The sequence below is a fragment of the Sodiomyces alkalinus genome (assembly GCF_003711515.1).
Source record: "Sodiomyces alkalinus F11 unplaced genomic scaffold SODALscaffold_3, whole genome shotgun sequence".
Taxonomy (NCBI): Eukaryota; Fungi; Ascomycota; class Sordariomycetes; order Glomerellales; family Plectosphaerellaceae; genus Sodiomyces; species Sodiomyces alkalinus.
This window is the reverse complement of record NW_021167081.1, coordinates 3624338-3648400: the sequence shown is the minus strand read 5'-3', so window position 1 is coordinate 3648400 and position 24063 is coordinate 3624338. Positions and strand designations below refer to the sequence as shown.

The following is a 24063-nucleotide window of genomic DNA, read 5'->3' as shown; positions in this document are numbered from 1 at the left end:
TATAGCTATTCGACCGGTTAGCTAAACGTCTTAATATTATCAATTTAGGTACCGCTAACTACTTTCTTAGAGTCCGCATTTAAAAAGAATCCAACCGTACTATAATCATGCAGGATACTTATATTATCGACGCCCTCGAAGAACTTTACTTTAACGGTATACGGCCGGCTTATCAGGTGCCCCTGCCTAGGAGATAGAGGCCGGGTATATAACGGGTTCCTGTGTGGACGAGACCAGGCTCCCGTCTTAACGTGGCTATGGCTGCCCTAGGCCGATGCTACTATGTAGGGCCGTGGCCTAGGCTTAGGCGTAGATATCCTTTTACGATATCCGTTTAACTATACTAGCGTTAGCCTAGAAGTATATAATCCTTATATAGTGCCCCCTCCTTAGTATAGAGAGGGCAGCAATTATTCTAATTCTTTAGGACTACCTACGTTCGGACTAGCCGTGACTACTACTTGATCTACGTCTATTCCCTTTCGGACCCTCTCGCTACTACTTTCTTACTCTTTATAACTACCTATCTAACACGGCTATAACGCCGATAGATCCGAACTACCTCGCCGTTACTATTAGACGTCCTAGTAATACGAACCTCTCGCCTCCTATTACCCTTAATACGGAAGATTATATTCTATTCTATAAGATTATCGGTAAACTGCTATATCACGCCTATCTTATAAGACCTGATATTATCTACGCTGTTTCTTTTTAGGGACGCTTTATCTAGGTGCCCTTTTCTAACCACCTTATTAGCGTTAAGAGGATCCTATAGTATCTTCGCGGGCGGTACTCTAATAGGCTTATATATTAAACTAGCGACTACTAGTACATAGGTAATCGCCCCGGATTATACGGAGCCTCCGATTCAAGCTTCGCCGATACTAAGGGAGTAACATTAACTACCAGATAACTATTCTATATAGCCGGGACTCCTATTACTTAGTCGTCTAAACGCTATGCTAGTGTTATAAAGTCTACGCCTAAGGCCGAGTTCTACACCGTAAGTAATGCTATATAAACTACCTAATAGATCCGTTACCTTCTATAAGAACTAGGCGAAGACCTTTTTTCTTTTTGTTTCTTTTTCTATTACGCGCGTGCAGCCCTAAAGCTATGGCGCGGCGCCTATCGCCCTAAGGGCCTAAGGCTAGTAGAAGCTAGGTATGGTAAAGCATAGTAATAAACAAAGGAAATTCTCCGTAACAATCTGCTAATAGACCTAATAGGTGAAACACTAACGCAAAATAACAAGACTGCAGAATACGAGGTTTACGCCCTGTAGCACTCTGCCAAAGCTATTTTAGTAGCTAAAAGGTACGCCTCTAAAGCCTGTGTTCCTCTTGTAGTACTAAATAATAGCCGCATAGATAGCGGTAGGCCTGCTAGGACTTCCCGCGGGTCTTTTCGTTTATTTTTATAAAAAGGGCAGAAAAGGATAAGGTAGGCTATATCCTGTATAGAGGAGCCGGGACAGGAATAGCGGTTATTAGCGTAGATTTAGGCCCTTTTTAGTGGGTTTTTAGGTATTCGAAGCCGGCTTTTAACTACGTAAAAGCCGGATTTATCTACCTAGGGCCCTATATTAGTAGTGTTTTTTAGGAGAAGCGGAGGTTATCGCGGACTAAGCGCCTATATAGGCGGCCTAAACGCACTGATTTACGTCTTTTTTCCGCCTCCTCTTTATCGTTCTAAAGGGCCTTCTAATCTCGAATTAAGGACCTATTTACCCGGTATTTTAGGTGGCTAAGGGTAACGAAACTAACGGATTTAGGAGTTTTTTCGGGGTCTAATGCCCCTTTAGCTACGTTATCCGCTAATTTGTTCACTTCTATCTCTACGTACAAGGGATACCACTATATCGAGACCGAGGTGCTTAGCTATTTAAGGCGTAAGATAAGGGTTTTTACTTCTATAGCCCACTATAAGATACGCTAAAGCTTCTAAATACCCGTGTATAAATCGCTAAACATATAGCACTCTAGGGACCCAGGGGCCTACTATAAGATACTATAAAGGGCCTAACGAATAGCGTATAATTTAGCGTCTGCGATTTCTGTAGCGGGCCCTAGGTTAAAGCCTATAGCTTTACAGTGCCTTCCGGTATTAGTCTACTATATTATAGCGGCTATAGCTTACGAAGGCCCTATAAGGGGCCTTATAGAGTAGCCTAGGGATTCGTTGGTATAGACGATAGCGGCCTATTTGCCTAGATTTTATTATATTTCAGCAAGGGCTTTAATATAGGATGTTTTCTGATTAAGGGCTTCGGGGCTATAGCCAGAGTCGGTGGCTATTTTAGGCTGGTCTTTTGGGAAAAAGGGTCTTAGATCCGCTATAGGTTCCAAAGCCTAGGGGGCTTTGTACCTAGCCGCATAACCCTCGATATTCTAAGACTATCCTACTAAAGCCACTATTTCTAGGCCTAGCCTATATAACTATATAATGGGCAGCAGGTTCTATAACCGGGTAAGGTATTCGTGGTTTTCGCTTGCTGGGAGCTAGCGTTTAATAGGGTGGTTCGGTAGGAACTTTAAGATCCTAAAGGCATAGAGCCTATTAGACCTAGTTAACCGAACCGCTGCCGGGGGGACTACTGCTTCGAGTTCTAGAGGCCGTAAGGGGGCCCCCCTAAAAGCTCCTAATACCCTAACTAAAGCGCTATACTATAAGCGGTCTAGGCGGTCCACTAGGTGTTTTTTCGGTGATTTTGGGTCCTACTAGAGCTGCGAGCCGAAATCAGCTAAGGAGGCTATATAGGCTATATATAGCTGCCGTAGAGCCTTAAAAGAAAGGCCCCTCTACGAGCTAGCTAGCCTGTATAGCCTGTTTAGGGCTCCTAAAGCTAAGTTTAGGCGTTTTTCGACGTAGGGTTTAAAGGATAGCTTCACATTAAACCAGACCCTAAGCTACCTAATAGCACCTAGCGCTAGTTTAACTAGGTGCCCCCCTATAATAACCGGAGTGTCTTCTATAGAGTGTCTTCGGTGGAAGTGAATAAGCTCTGTTTCTTCAGGGTCGAAAAGGACTTAGTTAACTTTTGCTGCGTCGAAAAGGGAGGCTACGGCTTTTTCTAGGGTTTTATAGTTTTTTTCTAGTCGACGTAGACGCTATGGATGGCTGAAAATCATCGATATAGGATAACTGAAGACCCTGAAAATCCGGTCCCGTTATAACCTTCCTAATATAAATTAGGAAAAGAATAGGGGAAACCGGGGAGCCTTATAGAACTCCTATATTTAGGGGGGTGGGCTGCTGGACCTGCCCCTTAAAGGCTAGTTGGATTCGCCTGTTTTCTGTAAAAGAGGCTACCTATTTAACTAGGTTTAAGGGTAGTTAGAGTTCTTGAAGGGATCTAAGTAGCTGGGGACGGGCGACGTGATCGAAGGCTCCTTTAATATCTAAAAACAGCGTAGAAATCACAGGATTTTGGCGTGATTTACGCTGTTTTTCGATACAGTGGAGGAGGAGGAGGGCTATATTAATAGCAGAGCGTTGTTTTCTACCCCCTATTTGACTAGGGTGTAGAAGGTCGTTGCGGGTATTAGCTATAAAGCTAAGCCTAGCAGCTATAATCCTTTCGAGGACTTTACCTAGGCAGTTTAGAAGGGCTATAATCCTATAGGACTTAGGATTAGAATAGTCCTTCTTTCCCGGCTTCGGTAAAACGACCCCTAGGGCTTCTTTCTAGCAGGTAGGGTGGTGGCCTGCTATAAACAGTGCTGTATAGGCTTTTAAAAAGGGCCCGGGGATAACCTTATAGGCCTGCTGGATCGGCTTTAGACTAATCCTATCAGGCCCTGGGGCTTTCCCCTTAGTAGCACCGAATATAGCACGTTATAGTTCGGCAGCCTAAAGGCCAGGCCACTCCCACGGTCTTCTAAGGCCCTTACTGCGTGATCTAGTCAGGCTCTGGGGGCCGGTAGAAGGGTAAGAGGGGCCTGGGTCCCCCGAAGGGCCTATAAATACAGGGGCTTCGGGGGCGTAGGTGGCGGAGGGTATAGGAAAAAGGGTCTGAAGTAGGGCGTTGCATTTATCTTCGAAGGCATAGGCCTTCTGCTTCGTAGGCGTTTAAATCGGTGGGATTTTCGTATTAAGGCCGCTTTTCGTATAGTTATATGCCTTAAAGATTCCAGGGCCTTCGGCGTAGGCTAGAAAGGCCTCCCAGTGGTCGTTTTTCGCTGTTTTAACCGCCTGGTAGTAGGCGTTTCGAGCTTCTTTCCAGGAGGCTTCTAAAGGCGCCTGGGTGGCCGAGGCCTCCTTTTTTGCCTTTCGAAAGGCCCTTGCCTATAGGTTATACGGGCTAAAGGGGCAGGTTTAGCTCTTTAAACCCCTAGTTCTACGAGTCTAAGAGCTATTAAATGCTATATTTTGGGCCTGGGGTTAGAATAATGTTCCTGTTAGTTAATAGGCTGATAGCCGTAACTACAGGGGTTTTTAAGGCCTTAGTAAGCCCATTTCGAAGCTTAAGGGGGTTGATGTTTTCCCGGGGAATCGCTATCCCTACCGTAGGTTATAGAATAACCTTAGCGACCTTTTTAGGATCTGTTAGGAGAAGTGCTAGGGGGTTCGAAGGTGCTAAAGCCCCTAAAACAAGGGCCTAGGGTACTATAGAGCCTTTTTTCGCCTTTAGAGCTTCGCTATCTTGGGTTTTAGGCTATTCTATAAGCCTACGAACTGCCTAAGCTCGTTTATCGACTTTCTATTAAAGAGTAGGTGGCTAAGGGCTTTCTACGGTTCCGTTAATAGTAGATTTAAGCCCTACGGCTAGGGTCTTAATCTAGGGGGCAGGGTTAAGGGTATATGCCTATTAAAGTAGCTAAAAAGCCTATTAGAGTAGGTCCTTAGCCTATACCTTACTAGCTGAACTAGTCGACTTCTAGGGCGTAGCTAAGGGTTCTCTAGAGGTCCTAGCTATTCCGGGTGTCTTTTTAGCCTATTTAGAGTCTAAAAAGCTCGGTCTTTTAGCAGGGGGGCCCTAAAAGGCGTTTCGAAAACGCCTCCGGCCTCCAAATCAGAGGGGGATTCGGTTCGGGTCCTAGAAAACCGTCTAGGAGTAGGTATAAAAGGACTAAGGTGCCTCTTCGAATTAAGAGGCATAACGAGGGTTAAATCCTCTATATTAGAGGTATTACCCATATGTACCTCCCCTAGGCCCTCTATAGTTATAGGGGCCTTAGGGGCGGTTTAGGGGCATTAGAGACGTTATTATAGCTAGCGTTATAGCTAGTAGGTTATTATTTATAGCGTTAGGGTTACGTGGAGGTTATAGGTGCAGCTTTACGTGGCTAGGCTTACTGCTTTATCAGCGTAGGCGCACGGGCCACGTCAGACTTTTCCCCCGCATGCGGGACATCTATAAGCCTATTTCCAGGCATTTTCGTACTTATAGGACGCTAAAACTAGCGTCTATGCGATACAGGGCTATATATAGACGTATAGAACTTAAAAGAGCTATCGGTTAATATAGGTTTCGAGTAGTTTAGAGCGTTTACGCGTAAAGTATAGGCCCCCCCACGTGAGTTATAAGAAGGATAAGGCGAAGACCCTATTAATAACCCTATTACTATTAAGGTCGATAATACAGGAGCTATCGCCAAGTTGGAAAGATCTAACCGTAGTAAGTTTACGCTACTTAACTACGCCTATACCTTTAACGCCGTTCATTATAAAGGACTTCGGATTAAGTATATTAATAGCGCCGATAACCTAGTCGATAGATTTACGAAACCTGTATAAACAGGGCTGTTTAATTACTTTAAGGCTTTTCTGCCGATAGATGAAATCCCTAACTAAACACTATAATAGTATCACGACTTCCTTAAACGGATAAGAAGCTAGAGGCAAATCGAAACTAAATTAAACGTAACGATGTAAAGGGGAGTATAAGCTTCTAAGGTATGACTATATTGGCTCGGTATAACGAAGACCGCCTATTTATCTATAGGTGGAAAGTTAGTTAAATAGTATAGTAGTTTAGGTATAATAAAGGGATAGTATTTACTAAGAGAAAATAACTATATATAAGTACTATAGCCAGATCCTACTTTGTAATAGCCTATAGATAGATTCCTTTAATTAACCTAATTCCTTACCTAATCCTGCTAGGTTGATCTTGTGATTTCACAGTCACGACCCCGATAAGGCGAGCTACAGTATTCGACTAACTCGATGACCCTTTACATATACGTTCACACAAAGCAAAACCGCCCATAGCGGAAAGCCTTCTGTTCACCTATTATTAGTCTCATCGTCGGGACGCAAATTCCTGTCGTTCAATGAGCGGGGATGGTCATGATCGGGCCCGACACTGGCCACTATCCGACAGGCTTCGTGCTCGGACAGGCGACAATGGTCAAGATTCCGACGGCAGGCAGGCTGAACGAAGACCTCTATTGTTGCAACAAAGGTCAACCGTCGAAACAGACCCCATGTACAGCTGCACGGCCAATCTTCACAATCACCTACCCGTCTACACGAATATCCACAGGATCCGAAGAGACATATCGTCAGTGGTGGAAGACTACCTTAGCTTTGAACAACTTCGTGACGTGAGGCTGAACATCGCTATCGTCCGGCCGCTTGTTGACAAGCTATACGATCTTGGTGACATCTCCATCGTTTACTGCTTGCTCGTCAACCGCGCCCAGTTTCTCCACGAGCAATCCCATCTGAACAACCGTCAGAATGTCAATTTCAGCCGGGCGACTTTGTGTGAGCTCGTGGCGACTCGTATCCTGAGACGGTTCAGCGAAGACAACGATGGGCCGGAGGGCCTCTTGCTTCTAGCCAACATTCTCGTCGCCGGCTTCGAGCCTTTTCAGAATGCTCCCGACCACATCCGGGAGGAGGCTCTGGCCGGCACTGACTGGACTTTCAACAGGACTCTGCCGTCTCTGGAAATTGCCATCCTCACCGAGAGCAAGCACTTCCTGAGTGGGACTCCATGCCAAAAAGTGTAAGTGTCACAGATGATGGGCCCGCCCGACGGGATTATCAGAGTGCCAATTATCCCTCCGTTTTGGTCGTTCACACCCTGTGCTGCGTGTTTTATTTATGCATCTTTTTCTTTCCTCTTTTATAATCAATGGGACAAGAAAGAGTAACAAGCATGTTAATCTGCTCCCAGGGTCGATGCTATATACGAGGGAAAGATCACGTACACTCCCTCTAGCTACATCGACATCATCCCCGACCATTATAAGCAGAAACCCATCTCGCTCTATAACCCGCGTGAGGGGCCTATGCTCAATCAGTACCGCCTCATGGTACCGAGGACCAGGAACATTCTTGACGTCATTTGCTTCGTGATTCTTCTCTTGTTGTACGTGACCGTCATGGCCGAGCGCGACCCAGCGCGAGTCGGGCCCATTGAGGCCTGTTTCGCCGTGTACGCCTTTGGGTGGTCCCTAGACCAGTTTGCCACGATTCTGGCGCACGGATGGTATGACTCCTCTTCACTTCGCATATGTGGACATTACCAACCTGGGGTTATCGCGCGTTTTCTCCAGAAGAAGGGGCACGACGAGAAGAAGGGGAATCTGTGGCTCACCAGGTGCTTAGGCGTGTTTACTCCCAAAATCTCTGGTCGTTCCTGGATATCTGCTTCATTGGTATTTACTTGGTATATGCCTTCTTGCGGCTCCACGGCGCCCGCGTGGGTGGCATAGCATCGAAGCAGCAGGCTCTGGATGTTCTCGCCATGGGCGCGCCGGTTCTTGTGCCGCGACTAGCTTTTAACCTGCTTTCTGATAACCTCGTCTTCCTTTCGTTGCGATCCATGATGGCCAACTTCTTTCTACTCACCCTGTTGTCGGCATGGTGCTTTGCTGGCTTCCTCCTATCTCTTATGTGGCTGGGAGAAGGAGCCCACTCGCCTGTGTAAGATATGCTGACCGACGCCCGGGCATCCCGGCCTCCACGCTAAATACGCTGTTCTGTCTTCTGACACTGGTTGAATGCAGTGATATCGGCAAATGGATGCTTTGGATATGGTTTGGACTGGATGGAACGGGCATTGGGAATTCGGTACGTATCACAACTTCCCCTGGGCCGTCAGCCTCATATTCCTGGGCTTTCGACTTCCTTATCCCTTGATCTGTGTCTCCTTTCTCCGTCTCTTCGTCGTATCTTATTTTTCTTTTCTTCCTTTTGCAGGCTCGGTTTCACTGGCTACTAGGCCCCATTCTCATGGTTGCATTCGCCTTCCTGGGAAACACCCTCTTCTTGACCATCCTCGTGTCCATGCTTTCCAATACCTTCGGCAAAATTGCATCCAACGCCACTGCCGAGATACAGTTCCGGCGCGCCGTTCTAACGCTCGAGGGGGTTAAAAGCGACGCTGTCTTTTCGTATCAGCCCCCTTTCAATATCTTGGCCGTCTTTCTCTTGGTGCCTCTAAAGTTCGTTGTCAGTCCCCGGTGGTTCCACAAAATCAACGTAGCCACTGTGCGCTTTGTCAACTTACCGCTGCTGCTTATCATCGCCGTGGCAGAGCGACGTATCCTCTGGCCAGCAGAGTCGGCGAAGAAGCCGGATTTGCCTGAGAGGATGTTGACGCGGGTCAGGCAGTGGTTATGGGTCAACTGGAGGATCACGGCGCACCGGGATATGCGTGCAGTGTTTGATCTACCGCCACCCGAATCGGTCGAGCAGGACATTGCAGTGGACGACGAGCTGACGCATCACCTGATACGGCGCCAGTTTGCGTGGCAGCAGACCAGCGATGCTTCGGCAGAGTCGTTGGCAAAAAAGACACCAACCAGGAGAGACTCGATGTTTCCCGGCGTTAACCCCCTGTTGCGGGGTTCGTTTACTGGCGACGATGACGTTCAAGGCATCCATGAGAGGATCGAGGCTGTGGAAGCATCAATAGCAAGGGTGGAATCCATGCTGGTTCAACTTTGCGGCAGAGAAACAGTCAAGACTGAGAGCGTCGCTGAGGCACAGAGCAGGGACGGCACACATATCTGACCGAATGGTAGGGGCTATTCGCGACCACATGGTATTAAGGAATCAGTGGAACAACACGTGCGTGTTGACTTCGCTCCTGGAAGCAAACCGGAAGAACGAATTATGCTCAGTCTATGCTGCCAGTGATTGTACCAGCCACTCCGTCATTGAATCCGTCTGCTCGATATCATTAGACTGTTGTAACAGGGTGTCGGCCTTTAGATGAAAAGGAGGACGCTTGGGGACATACGGGTATTTATTTGCCTTGGGAATATCAAGAGACAAACATAAACGTGTGCCAAGTCATGCACATGGGTAACGGATAAGTTATAGATATCTAGAATCCTCTGTTTTTGTCTAGTTTTTATCTCGAGTTACTTGCTCATATTCCCATGGAGTCATTCCTTGCTACGCATCTCATCCACCTCACGTCTTATATATAATATGTTGCGCGTCTTTCCCCATTCCCAGAAACCGACATACCCGCATTATTCAGCTTCACATCAGAACGAATTCGCAGGTAAATGATTGACGAGGAACTGTCCTCTCAAGAGACCTTGTTGCCTTCATCACATCCCGTTCTCTCCCCTCACCCATCTGCTGCATATCGCAGGGTGTATAGACTAAGGGCTCAGACACAGAAGACCACAGGCTATACCTGTCTGACACAGGAGCGTACCATAGTCGATATCGGTATACCATTTTACTGCCAGAAGGATAAATAACACCTAGACCAACTAAGGCCAGGGTGAGTTGAGTTTGCTCTTCACCCCTTATCTCTGCGGAGAAGAGCTAGAGGGATGGGCCCCTCGCTCTTCTTTTTCGGCATATACTTTTCCTCACACTTCCCGAAGCCAGGCCGTAACTCTTCTCATCGCGTTTAGACATCTCGAAAAGAGCGAGGGGCAAAGAAAGACGCAATGTGCCAAGTCACTCTGCACCAAAACGTGAACTGCAAGTGTCGCTGGGGCGAGATCAGCCTTCCCTGTGGGCCTGGTATGGGTTTCAGCACCTGTGGGCAGATCGGCAGCGGCGTGGCGCGACCAGGACCCATGACGCAGAAGTCCGCATACAGGCTGTGTCCGGAACATGGGCTACACGGAGTCTACGACCGGAACTGTATCCGCATGGTTGTTGGCACCCGGAGGGGCCTTAAGTGGGGGACGGGCCCGAACCGACAGGATTCCGGGTGCGAGTTTCGATGTGTCGTGATGTGAGGAAGTTGAAGACGTATTGTGTATTAGTATTCATATCTAGGGACCAGGGGCTAGAGATCAAAACGTATTGAGAACTGGGCAGCACCAAATTGAACCTAACACAGCGCAGGAGGGGTCAATTTCGGTAGAGATGATTGCAGAGGAAAGAAACAATGGGAGTTGCGCATTCTGGATGTTGAAATCGAGGATGATGCTAAGTAATAAGCCGGCCCATAAAGTATGGATCTGGAGACCACCGGATGCAAATTAATTAAGCAAATTCACACACCCTGATTTACCTACGATCGTAATGAAAGGGTCGACAACATCAATTGACGGACATTTTATCAGCCTTAAATGTCATTCGATGTGAACCCAAACCTCACCATTCCATATCACCTTGCGTAAGAAAGAAAGATGCTTCCAACACCAGACACCTCACATGTGCCCTTCAGCCGTGTATACGAGCCTTCTGAGGACTCATACCTCCTTCTGGACACCCTATCCGCCCCAGCCGAAACGGCCTTTCTGCACGCTAGGTTCCAAGGCCATCCTCCACTCGTCCTGGAAGTGGGCACAGGCTCGGGCGTCGTGATCGCTTTCGTCGTCGCCCAGGCAGCTCACCTGTTCGGCAGGCGCGATATCCTCGCCGCTGGCGTCGACGTCAACCCCTTTGCCTGTCGCGCCACCAACGACACCGTCCGCAAGGCCCAGGTTGATCACCCTGGGACCCATGCTCCGTGCTGGCTCGGTGCCGACGTGGGAGACCTTGCCGCCCCACTGCCTCCTGGCAAAGTGGACATCCTGCTGTTTAACCCGCCGTACGTCCCGTCCGAAGCACTACCTTCTCTACCGCCCGACGCCGCGGCACCCAGTGACCTCGCCGGCCTTGCGTACTCGCTCTCGAACCTGACGGACCGCACCCCCAGCTTCGACGGGGATTCATACCTCCTGGCCTTATCCTACGCCGGAGGGAGAGATGGCATGGAAACGACAAGTCGGCTGGTCGAATCCCTGCCTGATATCCTCTCGGCGCGAGGCTGTGCCTACATACTGTTATGTGCACAAAACAAACCCGACGATGTCAAAGCCCGGGTTGGCAGATTAGGCCCGTCTTGGAGGGCACTGACCGTCGGCGAGAGCGGAAACAAGGCCGGGTGGGAGAAGTTGCAAGTCATCAGAATCTCGAAGGACAACGTAAGAGACAGGCGAGAATCATGACACACCGCCTGGTAGGTGGAATGGGTTGTCTATTGTTGTTTTGTCTTGTTTTCCTTTACTGTCTTTTTCATCGAGCAATCGAGCAATCTACTCATTCCAGCATATGGACGACGGAAATGATGACTTGGCATCTACCTCCACTCACCATCCCACCACGCAAGTCAAAAGGAGAACATTGACCGGCTGTCGTAACAATAAGTCCAATAGTCCTGTCCGTCCCTGGTGGTATTGTGTAATATTGTTGAGCACTCATCGCCGTCGCGCCAAAAGAAAACGGCGAAAAAAAAAAGGATCCGAAAAATGACGCCGATACAAGGCACATCGCAGGGTGAATGCGACCCAGACAACAGCAGGCGTCATATACGCACGCATCCTCCCAGGGGCACGGCGACGTCGGAAGGGTTGCCATTATACACACCACCCACGGCCCCTGTACCAAGGTCTGCCTTTCTGGGTCGCATATCCCTTTGCCACAAGCTATCCTCCCTCAGATGTGGCGAGATTAATTTTATCACCGCACAGCATGATCCGCCGAGGACCGTCGTATATCCATCCCATTGGTCGTTGGGGGCAATAGCCAGCCCATGTCCTTCCTTGACGCGTACGTTGCCAGCCTCGCTACCACTAGCCTCTTCCACGGCCACGTCCTCTGCCCCGACCCCGTCCGCGACCTCCACCGCGCCCTCCGCGACCCCGATCCGCCTCCTTCCTTGCCTTGTTTTTCGGTTTCGGCGCATCGTCGATGAGTAAGGTATCGAGCGGTAGAGAGTCCGGGAGGATGAAATAGCGGATGGTCGACCCGCGGATGTTCATGGTATCAAGGGACATGGGTTCTTGGCCCTTGTGTGTCATCTTGACTGTCCTCAAAGCCGTGTTCATTTGAGGCGAGACGGACATAATGGTGCCATGGACAATGGTGCCTGTGGCGAATTGGGCGATCGTTAGCCAAGGGTTCCCCAAGGGCTCCCTGCCGTTCATGTCACGAGTGCATCCTCCTGTGTAACCTCTCCACTCTTCCCCTTCCCAGCAGAGGCCAGATCATTCAGACCTTGTGCAGACAGGCGACTAACTAACCATTTTTAAGTTCGATTGTGACCGTTTCGTTGGCGCATTTCATCAGGAATCTGTGCGAAAGAAGTTTTTTTTTTCAAGTCAGATACAGTGGTCCGCACCGTTGGGCTAGGCAAAGAGGGGAAGAAGTCAAATGCGAGTCTTCAGCCTGGTCCTCTGAGGCCAATTGTGACAGGACGACCGCTTACCTGACGAGCTTCATCTTGCTGGTTTTGGTTTTGGTTTGCTGGAGTTGGCTGCGTCCTTGATATTGAAGAGGTGACAAGAAGTCCACAGACCACAAGCTCACGTATCGCAAGGCCGATGGCCAGAAATATTTGACAGGTGTCCGGGCAAGAATTTTGCAACGAGTGACGGGGTATATGTGAGGTTGGTACAAGATGAGTTAAAGATGAAGCCGTGTATACCAGTTGTCAGAACACAAATAAGGTACGCGGAATTGTGTGTGTATTCATCTAAGTGAAGTTTGTGATACTTTACGGGGATGTCTAACTATACGGAAAAAGCAGGGGAAATAAGGGTGGATATATAGGAACGAGGTACTCCACACGTCTGATATAATATGGTTTATTATACCTCGATAAGGTGGCTATAGGTATCTGACACACCCCCTAGAATAGTAGGATTAATCCTAACTATTCTGCTCGTTGAATGCTTAAAAGCCAGGGTAAATCGGGCTTAGATATTAATTAACGGCGTTATAGGCGTTAAAGCCAAAAAGCAGTTAAAAAGTGTTAAAAACAGTACCTAAATAATAGTCTATAGGGGTATAAAAACACTTAAAATAACGGTCTAATTAACCGTTTTCCTTTAATTAAAACGTAATAGAAGATCGTCGTCTCTATTAATTACTTTAATCCTATTTCGGCGGGACCTCTATACTAAACAGATATATAAGCGCCCTGTGTTTCTATAGGGGTAGTACTTTTATAAGGCTATCGCTAACTATATCGTTAGTGGCGATCTAATTAATTAAGACGGCCCCTTTTTAAACGGTTTATCGGATCTAAAGGGCGTGGATATTAAGATACTTTAATTTTAAGGTAACCTAAGGCCACGGCGACTCTAATAGTTACTTAGTTTATTAATTATCGTAGTATATAGTTAGTGGTTCCTCCTTAAAGGTAAGGGTAAGGTCCTTTATTAAACGCCTCGTCGTGATATACTACTTAGTAGTAGCAGAAAGCGCTATAAGCTCGGCTTTAGTACTAGAGGTTATATTACTTATTTACTTATTTACCTTCTAGTCTATAAGACCCCCGAATAGTAAGGTAGTATACTCTTAGGAACTATACTTAGTCTTACTGTCGTCCGCGAAGGCGGCGTCGGAGGTATAGAAGAGTGCAGGCTTTTAGTGGTCTTTACGTGGTCCGAAGTAGAGGTATAGGGTCTTTATTAAGCCGAGGTATTTTAGGCACCTATCTATAGCTTCGTGATACTATTTTAAGGGGTTAGTACTAAATTCGGTAAGCCTCGAAGCGGCTTTAGAGATATTAGGCCGGGTCTAATAGGCGGCGTAGTTAATAGAACCGACCTTCCGAAGATATAGATAGATTAATTCTTCGGAGGCTTATTAGTCGGTGGAGGGTTATAAGATATTAGGATAAGAAAGAGGGCTTTTAACCCTATAACCTCTATCATTCACCTATAACGCCTTTATCTTATCGGTGATATAGTTATTAAGCGATAACTATAGCTTATATTATTAATGATCGCGTCCTACATGGATTCTAAGGAACCATTTAAGTGGTCCTAGATCCCTGACTTAGAAGTTCTTCTGTATCTGCTATACTAGATTATTAGTAGCAGATTAATATTCCTTACGGTAGATTAGGATAATATTATTAACGTAAAAGAAAGTAATCAGGACCTTATTCTTAAAGACCTAATTGTCTTCGGTTAATTACTTTAAACTGCACTTACCTAGTACGGAAAAGAGCTATTAGTGCTATAGCTTTAGGGAATGCCAAAGGCTATATAACGCCCTGCGTAGCCGTTAATTCCCTGTACGTTATATAGGAGGGTATTACTTTAAAAGGTCCTCGAGCTATTCGTGGGCTTTAAGGCCCGTAGCCGACTAGAGAAGCTACTAACTAAGGGGGTCCTTAATATAGATTTCCTCGTTAAGCAGGGTATTAGTGAACACGTTAACGGCGTTAAGTTACCGAGTTTTAAGATCAAAGTAGGCTATAATACCTATTAGCGACCTAAAGGTCCTTCCCGTGAGGGTAGAAGCGTAGGCGTTAAGGTGGTTATTAGGTTATTAATCCTCTTAAACATAAAGGCGTACCTTAAACTTATTAACGTAGCCTATAGGATTAACCTTATACTTAAAAACCTATTTAAGGTCTAGTGGCCTTAGAACTAATTTAAAGAGTCCCGAGCCGTGCCCCTACTAGTAAGACTATTCCTACCGTTTAGAGGTATCTATTGACTTAAGCATGCCGACCTCCTATAAGGCGGCCTTAATCTATTCTAATTTATAGGGACTCTTTAGTATTTAAGACTAGTTCAGAGGTTCCTTAGGTATATCGCGGCGTAGCAGTGGCTTCTTTGGTATGTTAATCTGGTTATAGAAGGTATAAAAGGAAGGAGGGGTATAATAGTCGGTTAGACGCCTACTACGGGTAGGCCGGTCGGTAGCGGCTGTCGGAATAATAGGAGGGCGGCTTTTTCTGCTAGTGGAAGAGGAAGGTTAGTTAGTAGTGGTAGTGGAAGAAGAGGGTTATGAAGACTTAGCAGGAGCCGTGGATACCAGATTAACGGCGGTGGCAGCAGTGGTTGATTCCTCTTTAAGAACCGACTAGTCAGGGGATAATAATCCTATTTCGACGGTATCGCCGGTTACGGCCGTATCGTTAGATTAATCTTCGGTATCGTTAGGCTATTTAAAAATAGGCGGTAGATCCGTAGTTCTAGTTAGTGGTGTAGGAGGGCCGTTTGTGGTGGTTGAAGGAGGGAAAACAGGTGCCGTTACAGGTATAATTATAGGTGTAATTGTGGAAGACGTTGAAGCAGGTGCCGCCGGAGGCGTGGAAGGCGTTGTAGGGCTTGTTTGCCCTGTTCCACGTGCCTCTTAATTAGGTGCTTCCTGCTATTCCTGCTATTATTATTCTTCTGTAGATTCTGTAGTGGTTATTAAACCTACACCTCTATCCACCCCCTTAGAAGCACTAGCAGTAGCAGCGGCCGCTATAGCCTCCCTTATAGTATTCTGTTCTAGCAGCGTTTAAGGGTAGAAATGGACTATATTAGTAGTAATACCTAGAGGATTATGGAGTTAATAATCTATAGGCAGATTATGCTACTTGAAAACCTTAATTAACACCTTAGGTTCGTAGTCACGATCTTTATATAGCTGTTTTTCGTTAAAGGTAACGTCTTTTATCCATAGAATCCTCCCTAATTTTAGCACCTAAATCTGATATATATTAGTGCTCTCGTAGCCGATTAAATAGCCGATATATACTCTCTCCGCGAGCTTAGCGTTACGGTTACGACCTCGTTAATAGTCGGCGGTTAGTGGATATACTTTATAACTATACCTCTTTAAGTAGCTAACGATAGGCTTTATCAAGATCTTCTTCAGGCCTTATTTATTAGTCCAATCCTCTATCTGCCCTTAAGGGGTTTTCTACTAGAAGTCCTTCCGAGGGATAAGGTTATATAGATATACTATAGTAGCCACTAGTTCTGGCTATATATCCTATTAGATGCCTAAGGCCGTTATAAGGGTCCTCGCGATAGTAAGAATAACGCCGCCATGACGTTCTGCCTTCGGATTCTGCGCGGTTATATATGGCGATAACCTCTTAAGCAAAATGCCTCTCTTATCGGCCTATTTATCAAAGCCTTTCTAAAGTGATCTTTCTCTATCTAGTCGGATCACTGTAATTATATAGTGGTACTGCCTCTAAAGGAAAAACTTAAAATTCACTAATATAGATAAGGCTGATTTATGGTCACGCAGGAACCTTATAATAGCTTAATGAGTACAGGGATTGTATAAAAGCATCACGACCTTTATACCGGTATAGGCCTCGTTAAGGCTAAATAGGTTAACCTCTACCCTATACCACGGCCTTATTGTTTAGTAGTTAGGTGACCTTCTCGAGATAACCTTCTTTGCCTTACTAAGGGTATAGGCCGTATAGTCTACTATAAGAGGGCCTTTTTAACGTTCTTTTATCACGCCTCTAATAAGGGCATCGCTAATTTTATCGAGGGTAGTAGCGCGGGCGTGCCTTAGCCTCTCGTGCTATAAATAAGCGTTAGCCACGCTTATAGTAGGAGTCGTGGAGCTATTAAAGAAGCTGCTTAGTAGGTGCTATTAGCGACCGGTCGGAATAAGGGCGTATTAGTCGTTAACGTTATTAAGTGCTAGGGCTAATAAGCCCTCTTCGGCAGATCTCTTAACCTTTAAGACCTCGAGGTCGGTGTTAAAAACGATACCCTATTCCTTTAATCTTCTAGTCGCGATTAAGGTTATTCGGTACTCTTATATAAAAGTAACGCGATTTAGTATTAAAACGAAGGGATTACTATATTCGTCGTCTATCTCTAATCATATCCTGCTATAACTCTTAACTAGCTTAGTCTCTCTACCACCTGTTCAAAAACAATACTTTTCTATAGCAGGTTCGAAGTCCTGTAGCAGGTGTTATTCGTTAGTGATATGTCTAGAGGTGCCGGAATCGATTAATAGCTGGTTAAGGAGGTTACTGCTAATGTTACCATTTAGTTATAGAAGAGAGTATATTCTATAGGATTTCTTATCAGAATCCTCGTCCTGGTTATCGATAAAATTAGATACCTCCGTCGACGATTCTTTCGGCTATAACTTTTAAGAGTCCTTTTATAAGGAACTAAGTAGCACTATAGATTAGCACTATATAGGATCGGAGATATGCTTAGATCGCCGAGTATTCGGCGAGACTAAATTACCACGTTAGTGTAAAGGGGGAAAAGTTCCCTTTTCCTTCTTAAGTTAAAGTCTATATAATATACGACTATTAAGTTCGAATAGTATTATCCGTTACGGTGTATCTTTTCCCTAGTATTATAGCCTATTCCTTAATAAATTCTTTAACTTCTATACCTATAAGGTTAGTAGGCTGAAGATACCACTAAAGCGGACTTTACGAAGTATTACCGACGCCGAGCGGGCGGATATAAGCGTATAACAGAAAAAGCCTATTTAAGGCACCGAAGAGTGTTAGGACTACTAGAACGACGATAACGATACAGCCTTATCGTTATCCCTTAATTCGGTACGAATATAGACGTTATCCGTAGATAATCGTCCACGGAGGCTTAATATTAAGTAGGCGAGGAGCGCTAAATAGTCGGCGAGCTACGCGTTTTCCGACCGCGTAAAGGAACCGTCCCCGATAACCACCAAGAACCTATTCGCCCTACTAGCGTGTTAGGTATAATAGTAGTAAGAGTTTAACTAGTAGATATAAAGGTAGAATAAGGCTACCCTATAAAGGCTTATAGAATAACCGGCGATAAGGCAGGAATATACAAAGCTACTAGTTTATAACTATAAAATGCTAGGGGAGAATATAACTATTACTAAGATTAATAACTAAGTATCCGTGGTTAAGGCCGGGAACCGTTTTCGGGTAGAGGCCCCTATACTCTAGCTAATTAAATAGGCTTTAACTAAGATAAAACGCTTTTACTAGATATTATAACGGAGCTATAAGCGGAAGCTTTTATCGCCTATATAGGATAACCTTAAGACGTTTATTCGGCGAGAATACCTATCCCGCGACTTATAGCACTTCTACTACTAAGAGGAGTTATATAAGTTATATATTATCGGTAAGATAACGCCGATAAAGTTATTCGAATAATAGGATACCTACTATCGCCTATTAGGGTAAAAGACGTATAGTAGCGAAGCATATATATATAACTACTTTTAACGACTACCCGCACGGTTCCGCGATAAGCTTCGCGAGCGGCGGGTTAAGCTTAAAAAGGCTTATATAGTAGTATAGGAGGCGTAGTTATTTTAGGAGATATACTCCCCGAATAATAGGTCTGATAGCCGGAACAGGTCTTACTCTTACTATTAGAAGGATAACCTGTTATAGAGGGGACGGTATCTATCCGCTAAACGGTCGGAAAGCACCTTAAAAAGGTAATAATAAACGACGAAATCTTTATTATCGATAATAACGCCTAACACCTAGAAAGTCTCTAAGTCAGATAAACCCTTTAATAGGAAGTACTATAACTATAGTAAAAAGAGATACCGGTCTAAGGACTATTATAGTAAAGTCCATAAAGACGGCGGTAAGGGCTTAGCGAAAAAAAGCGCTAACGTAAATAATATCTAGGTCTAAGGGCATAATATCTAGGTCTAAGGGCATTTAGCCCTGAACGACGATATACGGATTACCGAGATTCCTAATAGCCCGGTAAACGGATTAGCGTAGTATAAGGGGTAAGTACTATATCCGTAAAAGCCCCGAAATAGGTTCTAATCGGTAAAGTCGCGCGAGGCGTAGTATATATTATCCGAGAAGGGCGCGAGGTTAAGATTAGCGTTAACCTTAATACGGGTATATAAGTCGATATTATTAGCCTAGCGCTAGTAGAACGGTTAAAGTTATAGCCGCTAAGCGGAATCTAAGCCCCGGCTCTAAAAGGTTTTAATTGCCGAGCGGCGAGTAATCGCGGAGTATACGGCTTAGCTTTTTATTTAGTAGACTTTAAGGGGAGGCCCTAACTCTTAAAGAGAGTATTTATTTATATAGATTAACCGAAGGGGTTAGGTTATTTATTATTATTAAATAATAGTATAGGTTAGGAGAGTATCCTAATAGATACGGCTAGCCGAATATTTAGCTTTAGACCGCTCTTTATCACGGAACCCGAGGCCTAGGCCTAGGAGGTAATAAAGTAAAGGGCGAAGGCGTATATTATATATATTACTATAACCACCGCTATCGCGGATAGCGCCCCGGATATAATAATCCTGTTAGTAGAGAACGATAAACCACGGTCTAAAGGCGTGCGTTTACCTTTTAGTCTACGATAATTCGTAGATATATTTTCGGAAGAAGTAGCGAAGGAATTACCTCTACTGGAGGACGTAGAATATTCTATTAATATATAAAAGGGGAAAGAGCCCCCGTTTAGGCCCTTATACCCGCTATTATCGAATATAGCTTAAGGAGCTAAAAAAGTATATCGCTAAAGGTATAACAAGCGGTTATATTTAAAAATCGATTAGCCTAATAGGGTCGTTAGTCCTATTTATACTGAAAAAGGATAATAGCCTCCGCCTATATATTAACTATTATAGGCTAAACGCTATTACGATTAAGAACCGGTACTTACTCCTACTAATTAGGGAACTATTAGATCGCCTTTCGGGCGCCTAGTACTTTTCGAAGGTTAATATCTAAGATACCTATTATAGGATCCGGATTAAGAAAAAGGATTACTAGAAAACCGTATTTGGAACGCGGTATAGGCACTTTAAGTATACGGTTATACTATTCGGATTAATACATGCGCCCGCGATATTTTACGTATATGTTTACTAAGTACTCGCCGGCTTACTAGGTATCGACTATATCGTATACTTTAACGATATCCTAATCTACTCCTATATAAAGGAGGAATATACAAAGCACCTATAATAAGTTCTTAAAAGGTTACGGCGTTACTAATTATATACTAAACAATTAAAGTACGAATTTTATAGGGACCGGGTAGACTTCTTAGGGTTTATAGTAAGCCGTAAGGGTATTATAATAGACTTAGAAAGGGTATAAGCGGTAGCCGAGTAGCCGGCGCTAGAATTATTTAGGGATATATAAGTTTTCCTACGATATACGAATTTCTATAAAAGATTTATTAAAGGGTACTTACAGGTTATAATACCCTTATCCGCGCTATTAAAAGGTAGTAAGGCCGGCGTGAAAAAAGGACTATTCTATTTTCCGCGGGAGGCTTAAGAAGCTTTTAAAAGACTAAAGGTCGTTTTTAGCTCGGCGCTTATTCTACGCTCTTAGAACCCCGTGCTAGATTCTAGAGTTAAGACGGATATATTAGATAAAGTAGTATCCGGAACTTTAAGTTAAAAGCATAACTCGTAATAACGACTAATCGCCTATTATTCGCGAAAACTCACCGATACGGAATAATAGTAGGCTATAGGATAATAGGAGTTATTAGCTATTATAGAAAGCTTAGAGTATTAAAGATATTACCTTAAAGGTATAAGGTAGGCGTTCACGGTTCTAACGGACTATAAAGCCCTAAAGGGTATACTATAGGCGCTAGTATAAGACCTTCGTAGAAGGCTTATTAGATAGGTATATCGGCTTATATCTTTCGATTTCGAAGTATAGTATTACCCGAGAAAGATAAACCTAGCGGATAGTCTATCTAGAAGGCTAAACTATATAGGGGGGGAAATATCCTATAGCGATATTCTCTCTACCCTCTCTCATAAGCTAAGTCTAATTAATAATATATAGGTAAGTATTCGCCGATAAATCGTATAAATCCACGCTACCCTAAAAAAGGCGGTTCTTTTTATATATATATAGGCCGCTAGGAGGTTACTTTAGGAGAAGGACCTTAAACCTAACACATAACGGGTTACTCCGCTAAGCGAAGACGTCGCGTAGCTAAGCCCTAGAGTAAGGCGATAAGGGTAATAGCCACCTTTAAGCCTAAAGGATAGTACCTCGCGTGTTATTATCGTAGCGATGATATAGGCTAAGAAGACCCGCGGTAATAATACGATAGCCTAGCGGGCCTCCGCCGACTATACACCGGAGGAGGAGACTAAGGCTAGTGTTATTATAATCCCGGATTAATATATCCTATACTCTATAATATATAAGCTTATTAGGGGCGAAACGGTAAATCGTCTTATATCCAGTAAAGAGTTTAGGTAATTAGTTAGAGGGCTATAGACTATTAATGCTAACTATATATCTTTAGCGGTAAATATTCGATAAAAGACCGGAAAAAGAGCGGGGTACTCTTTAGACGAAAATAGTATACTACGTTATAGGAGACGACTAGTAATCCCCGAGGAGGCGATAAATAGAATAGAGATCCTACGCTAATATTATAATAACCCCTATAGGGGATATATAAGTATAAATAAGATACTAGAGCTAATATTAAGAAAATTCTATTAGGTTAATCTAGTATACGATATTCGCAAATACGTTGCCGTATACTCGGCTTATTATAGTACTTAGGTACTAAGGTATAAACGGCACGGATAACTATAGTCGCTACTACTACTATTATACCCGTTTTAAGAAATCGCTATAGATTTTATTACGGGTTTCCTATCCGCGAAGGATAGGGACGGTTAAACTTATAATACTATACTAATAATCGTTAACCGCTTAATAAAGTATATCCTTTTTATACTAACCTATAACATACTTATAGCACCCTAGTTAGCTACTATCCTTTATAGCCAGGTTAAATACCGTTTCGGGAGCCTAAAGGGAATTATAAGTGATAGGGATAAGCTTATTATAAGTCGATTTTAGGAGGAGTTCTACCGTAAAAGGGCGATTACTCGCCGACTATCCACTATATTCTACTCTTAAACGGATAGACAGACTAAATAGACGCACTAAACGCTATTTAAGTTTCTAAGGATGATAAGGGCGGAGGTCGCCGATTATTAGCCGATCTAGTTATAAAAGGCTAAGTTTACGTATAATAATAGCCTATATAGTTCTATTAGAGTATGCCTGTATAAGGCACTTTACGGGTATTTATCGTATAGGCAGGACCACGACATGGTCTATAGGGGATCCAGGGGGGATACACTCCCTAACAAAGGGGTTCGGGCCTCGGGTCTCGGGATATAATAGGGGCGGATACCGGAAAAGACCGGATAGCATGTAAATAAGATAGTACCTATAACAGAGTCTTCACTACCTAAATTAAGAGTATAAGAGACTTATATAGATATACGTTAAGATAATATATATACACGAGATTTCTACTCTACTAAGTTAGTTATTCAAGTGCTATTTAACGTGCGATAGTTATAAGCCCGGTTTATAGCGTCTAAATAATAGATATTAATAAGGCTACCCTTATTGTACTATAAAGAAGTAATTATATTTATATAAGCACTTTTAAATAACTACGATTAACCTAATTAGAGTAATTAAGAGATTAATTAACCTACCTATTAATTAACTAACCGATAAACGATAAACTAGTAAAGATATCTTCTAATATATCTAACACCGAATAAAAGGCGGCCGCTACTACCCTCGTTAAGTAAAGGGATTAGGTAGTATAGGAGCGCGCTATACGCGGTAAATCTGCCTCTTACTAGGATAACTATCTTAATCTAAAGCTAAGCAATAAGGTGGCTAACGCCTATCTCCTCCCTATACCTACGCCGATTAATATCCGTAAATATAAGGCCCTCGCCGTGGACCTTAACGCGGAGGAGGCCACGGCCACCACCGTTACGGCTACTTCGTTTTCTACTATCACGCTAAAGGGCGATAAGGACGCCGTAGACGCCGCCGCTACCACGGCTATTACGGCCGTTATTATAGTGGCCACGGCCGCCGGTAAGAAAAAGACGGCCGCCCGCCGGAAGGTTATAACCACGGCCGTAATAAGAGAATTAAGGACTAGGACGCCTATATCTATCGACGACCTCTTTAAAAAGGGGCGTACGCGTTATCTATAAGATCGCCGCGTATACCGCGAAGAAAAGGCAGACTATAACGCATAGTAGAAGGAGTTAAATAAGGTACGCTCCTATATTAAAGGGACCGTCTACACTATATTACGTAGCCTCCTAGCCTAGCTATAGGATAATACCGTAAATAACCTATAAGCTTAGATTACCCTCATATACGCGTATATAGGACCGATATCTATAAACCTCTATAAGGAAGCCCTAGTCCTATACCGATAATACACCACGCCTATAAAGGCTATACCTAAGGATATAGACGCCTAAGTAGTAAGCTAGAAAATAGCGATAATACACTATAAATATATAGGCGTTTTAGAGCTATTAAGCGCGGACTATTAAGCGGAAGACGTGTTAAAAGCTATTAGACCTATTATCTAGGAATAGAGTAATAACTACCTAGTTAATAACTATAATAAGATTACGGAAAATAAGCTAACGATTAATAACTTCGTAAAGGCTCTATATACGGTTCTTGGTAATATAAAGAGCCTATAGTCCTCTACTATAAAGCCTAAAATCAGGAAAGGCACCTGTAACACCCTTAGGAACCTCCCTAATACTAAGGATACGGCTAATAATAAAGATAATAAAAAGCGTCCTCGTAGCGATATATCCATAAAGGCTATCCCTCCCGTAATAAGGAGGTCCTATAAGATATATAAAAACCCCTATACTACCGCCGCCTATTAGTACGTAAGGCCGGATATACGCCCTTATACCTAGCGCGGCCGCGAAGATATTACGAAGGTTATAGAAAAGAAGATACGTAACTATAGTTTTAAAAGCCGCGTAGACACCGCGATATAGAAGAGGCGGGAAGTAGTAGCTACTACCGCTAATATGATAGAGGAAGTCTAGGAAGATTAACTCTATGATACTACGCCTACTCCT

General features: G+C 44.2%; 4 protein-coding genes across 4 annotated transcripts; 3 read left to right on the top strand and 1 right to left on the bottom strand.

Moving 5' to 3' along the window:
* Positions 1 to 6147: 6147 nt before the first annotated feature.
* Positions 6148 to 9424, top strand: SODALDRAFT_332276 (hypothetical protein). The gene is made up of 5 exons (XM_028611664.1): positions 6148 to 6961; positions 7133 to 7447; positions 7567 to 7884; positions 7968 to 8031; positions 8161 to 9424. The coding sequence occupies exons 1-5, from the start codon at positions 6282 to 6284 to the stop codon at positions 8974 to 8976; spliced, it is 2193 nt and encodes a 730-aa protein (XP_028467921.1). The 5' UTR covers positions 6148 to 6281; the 3' UTR covers positions 8977 to 9424.
* A 342-nt stretch (positions 9425 to 9766) lies between these two features.
* SODALDRAFT_146123 (hypothetical protein) lies at positions 9767 to 10370 on the top strand. Its single transcript, XM_028606823.1, has one exon. The coding sequence runs from the start codon at positions 9876 to 9878 to the stop codon at positions 10170 to 10172; it is 297 nt and encodes a 98-aa protein (XP_028467920.1). The 5' UTR covers positions 9767 to 9875; the 3' UTR covers positions 10173 to 10370.
* Positions 10371 to 10463: 93 nt separating this feature from the next.
* Positions 10464 to 11372, top strand: SODALDRAFT_309886 (N(5)-glutamine methyltransferase MTQ2; the record flags this gene model as incomplete). Its single annotated transcript, XM_028609118.1, has 1 exon — positions 10464 to 11372. The coding sequence occupies exon 1, from the start codon at positions 10569 to 10571 to the stop codon at positions 11370 to 11372; it is 804 nt and encodes a 267-aa protein (XP_028467919.1). The 5' UTR covers positions 10464 to 10568.
* Positions 11373 to 11996: 624 nt separating this feature from the next.
* Positions 11997 to 12645, bottom strand: SODALDRAFT_339400 (small nuclear ribonucleo protein Sm D1; the record flags this gene model as incomplete). The annotated part of the gene is made up of 3 exons (XM_028612855.1): positions 11997 to 12292; positions 12447 to 12496; positions 12632 to 12645. The coding sequence occupies 3 exons, from the start codon at positions 12643 to 12645 to the stop codon at positions 11997 to 11999; spliced, it is 360 nt and encodes a 119-aa protein (XP_028467918.1).
* Positions 12646 to 24063: the final 11418 nt, after the last annotated feature.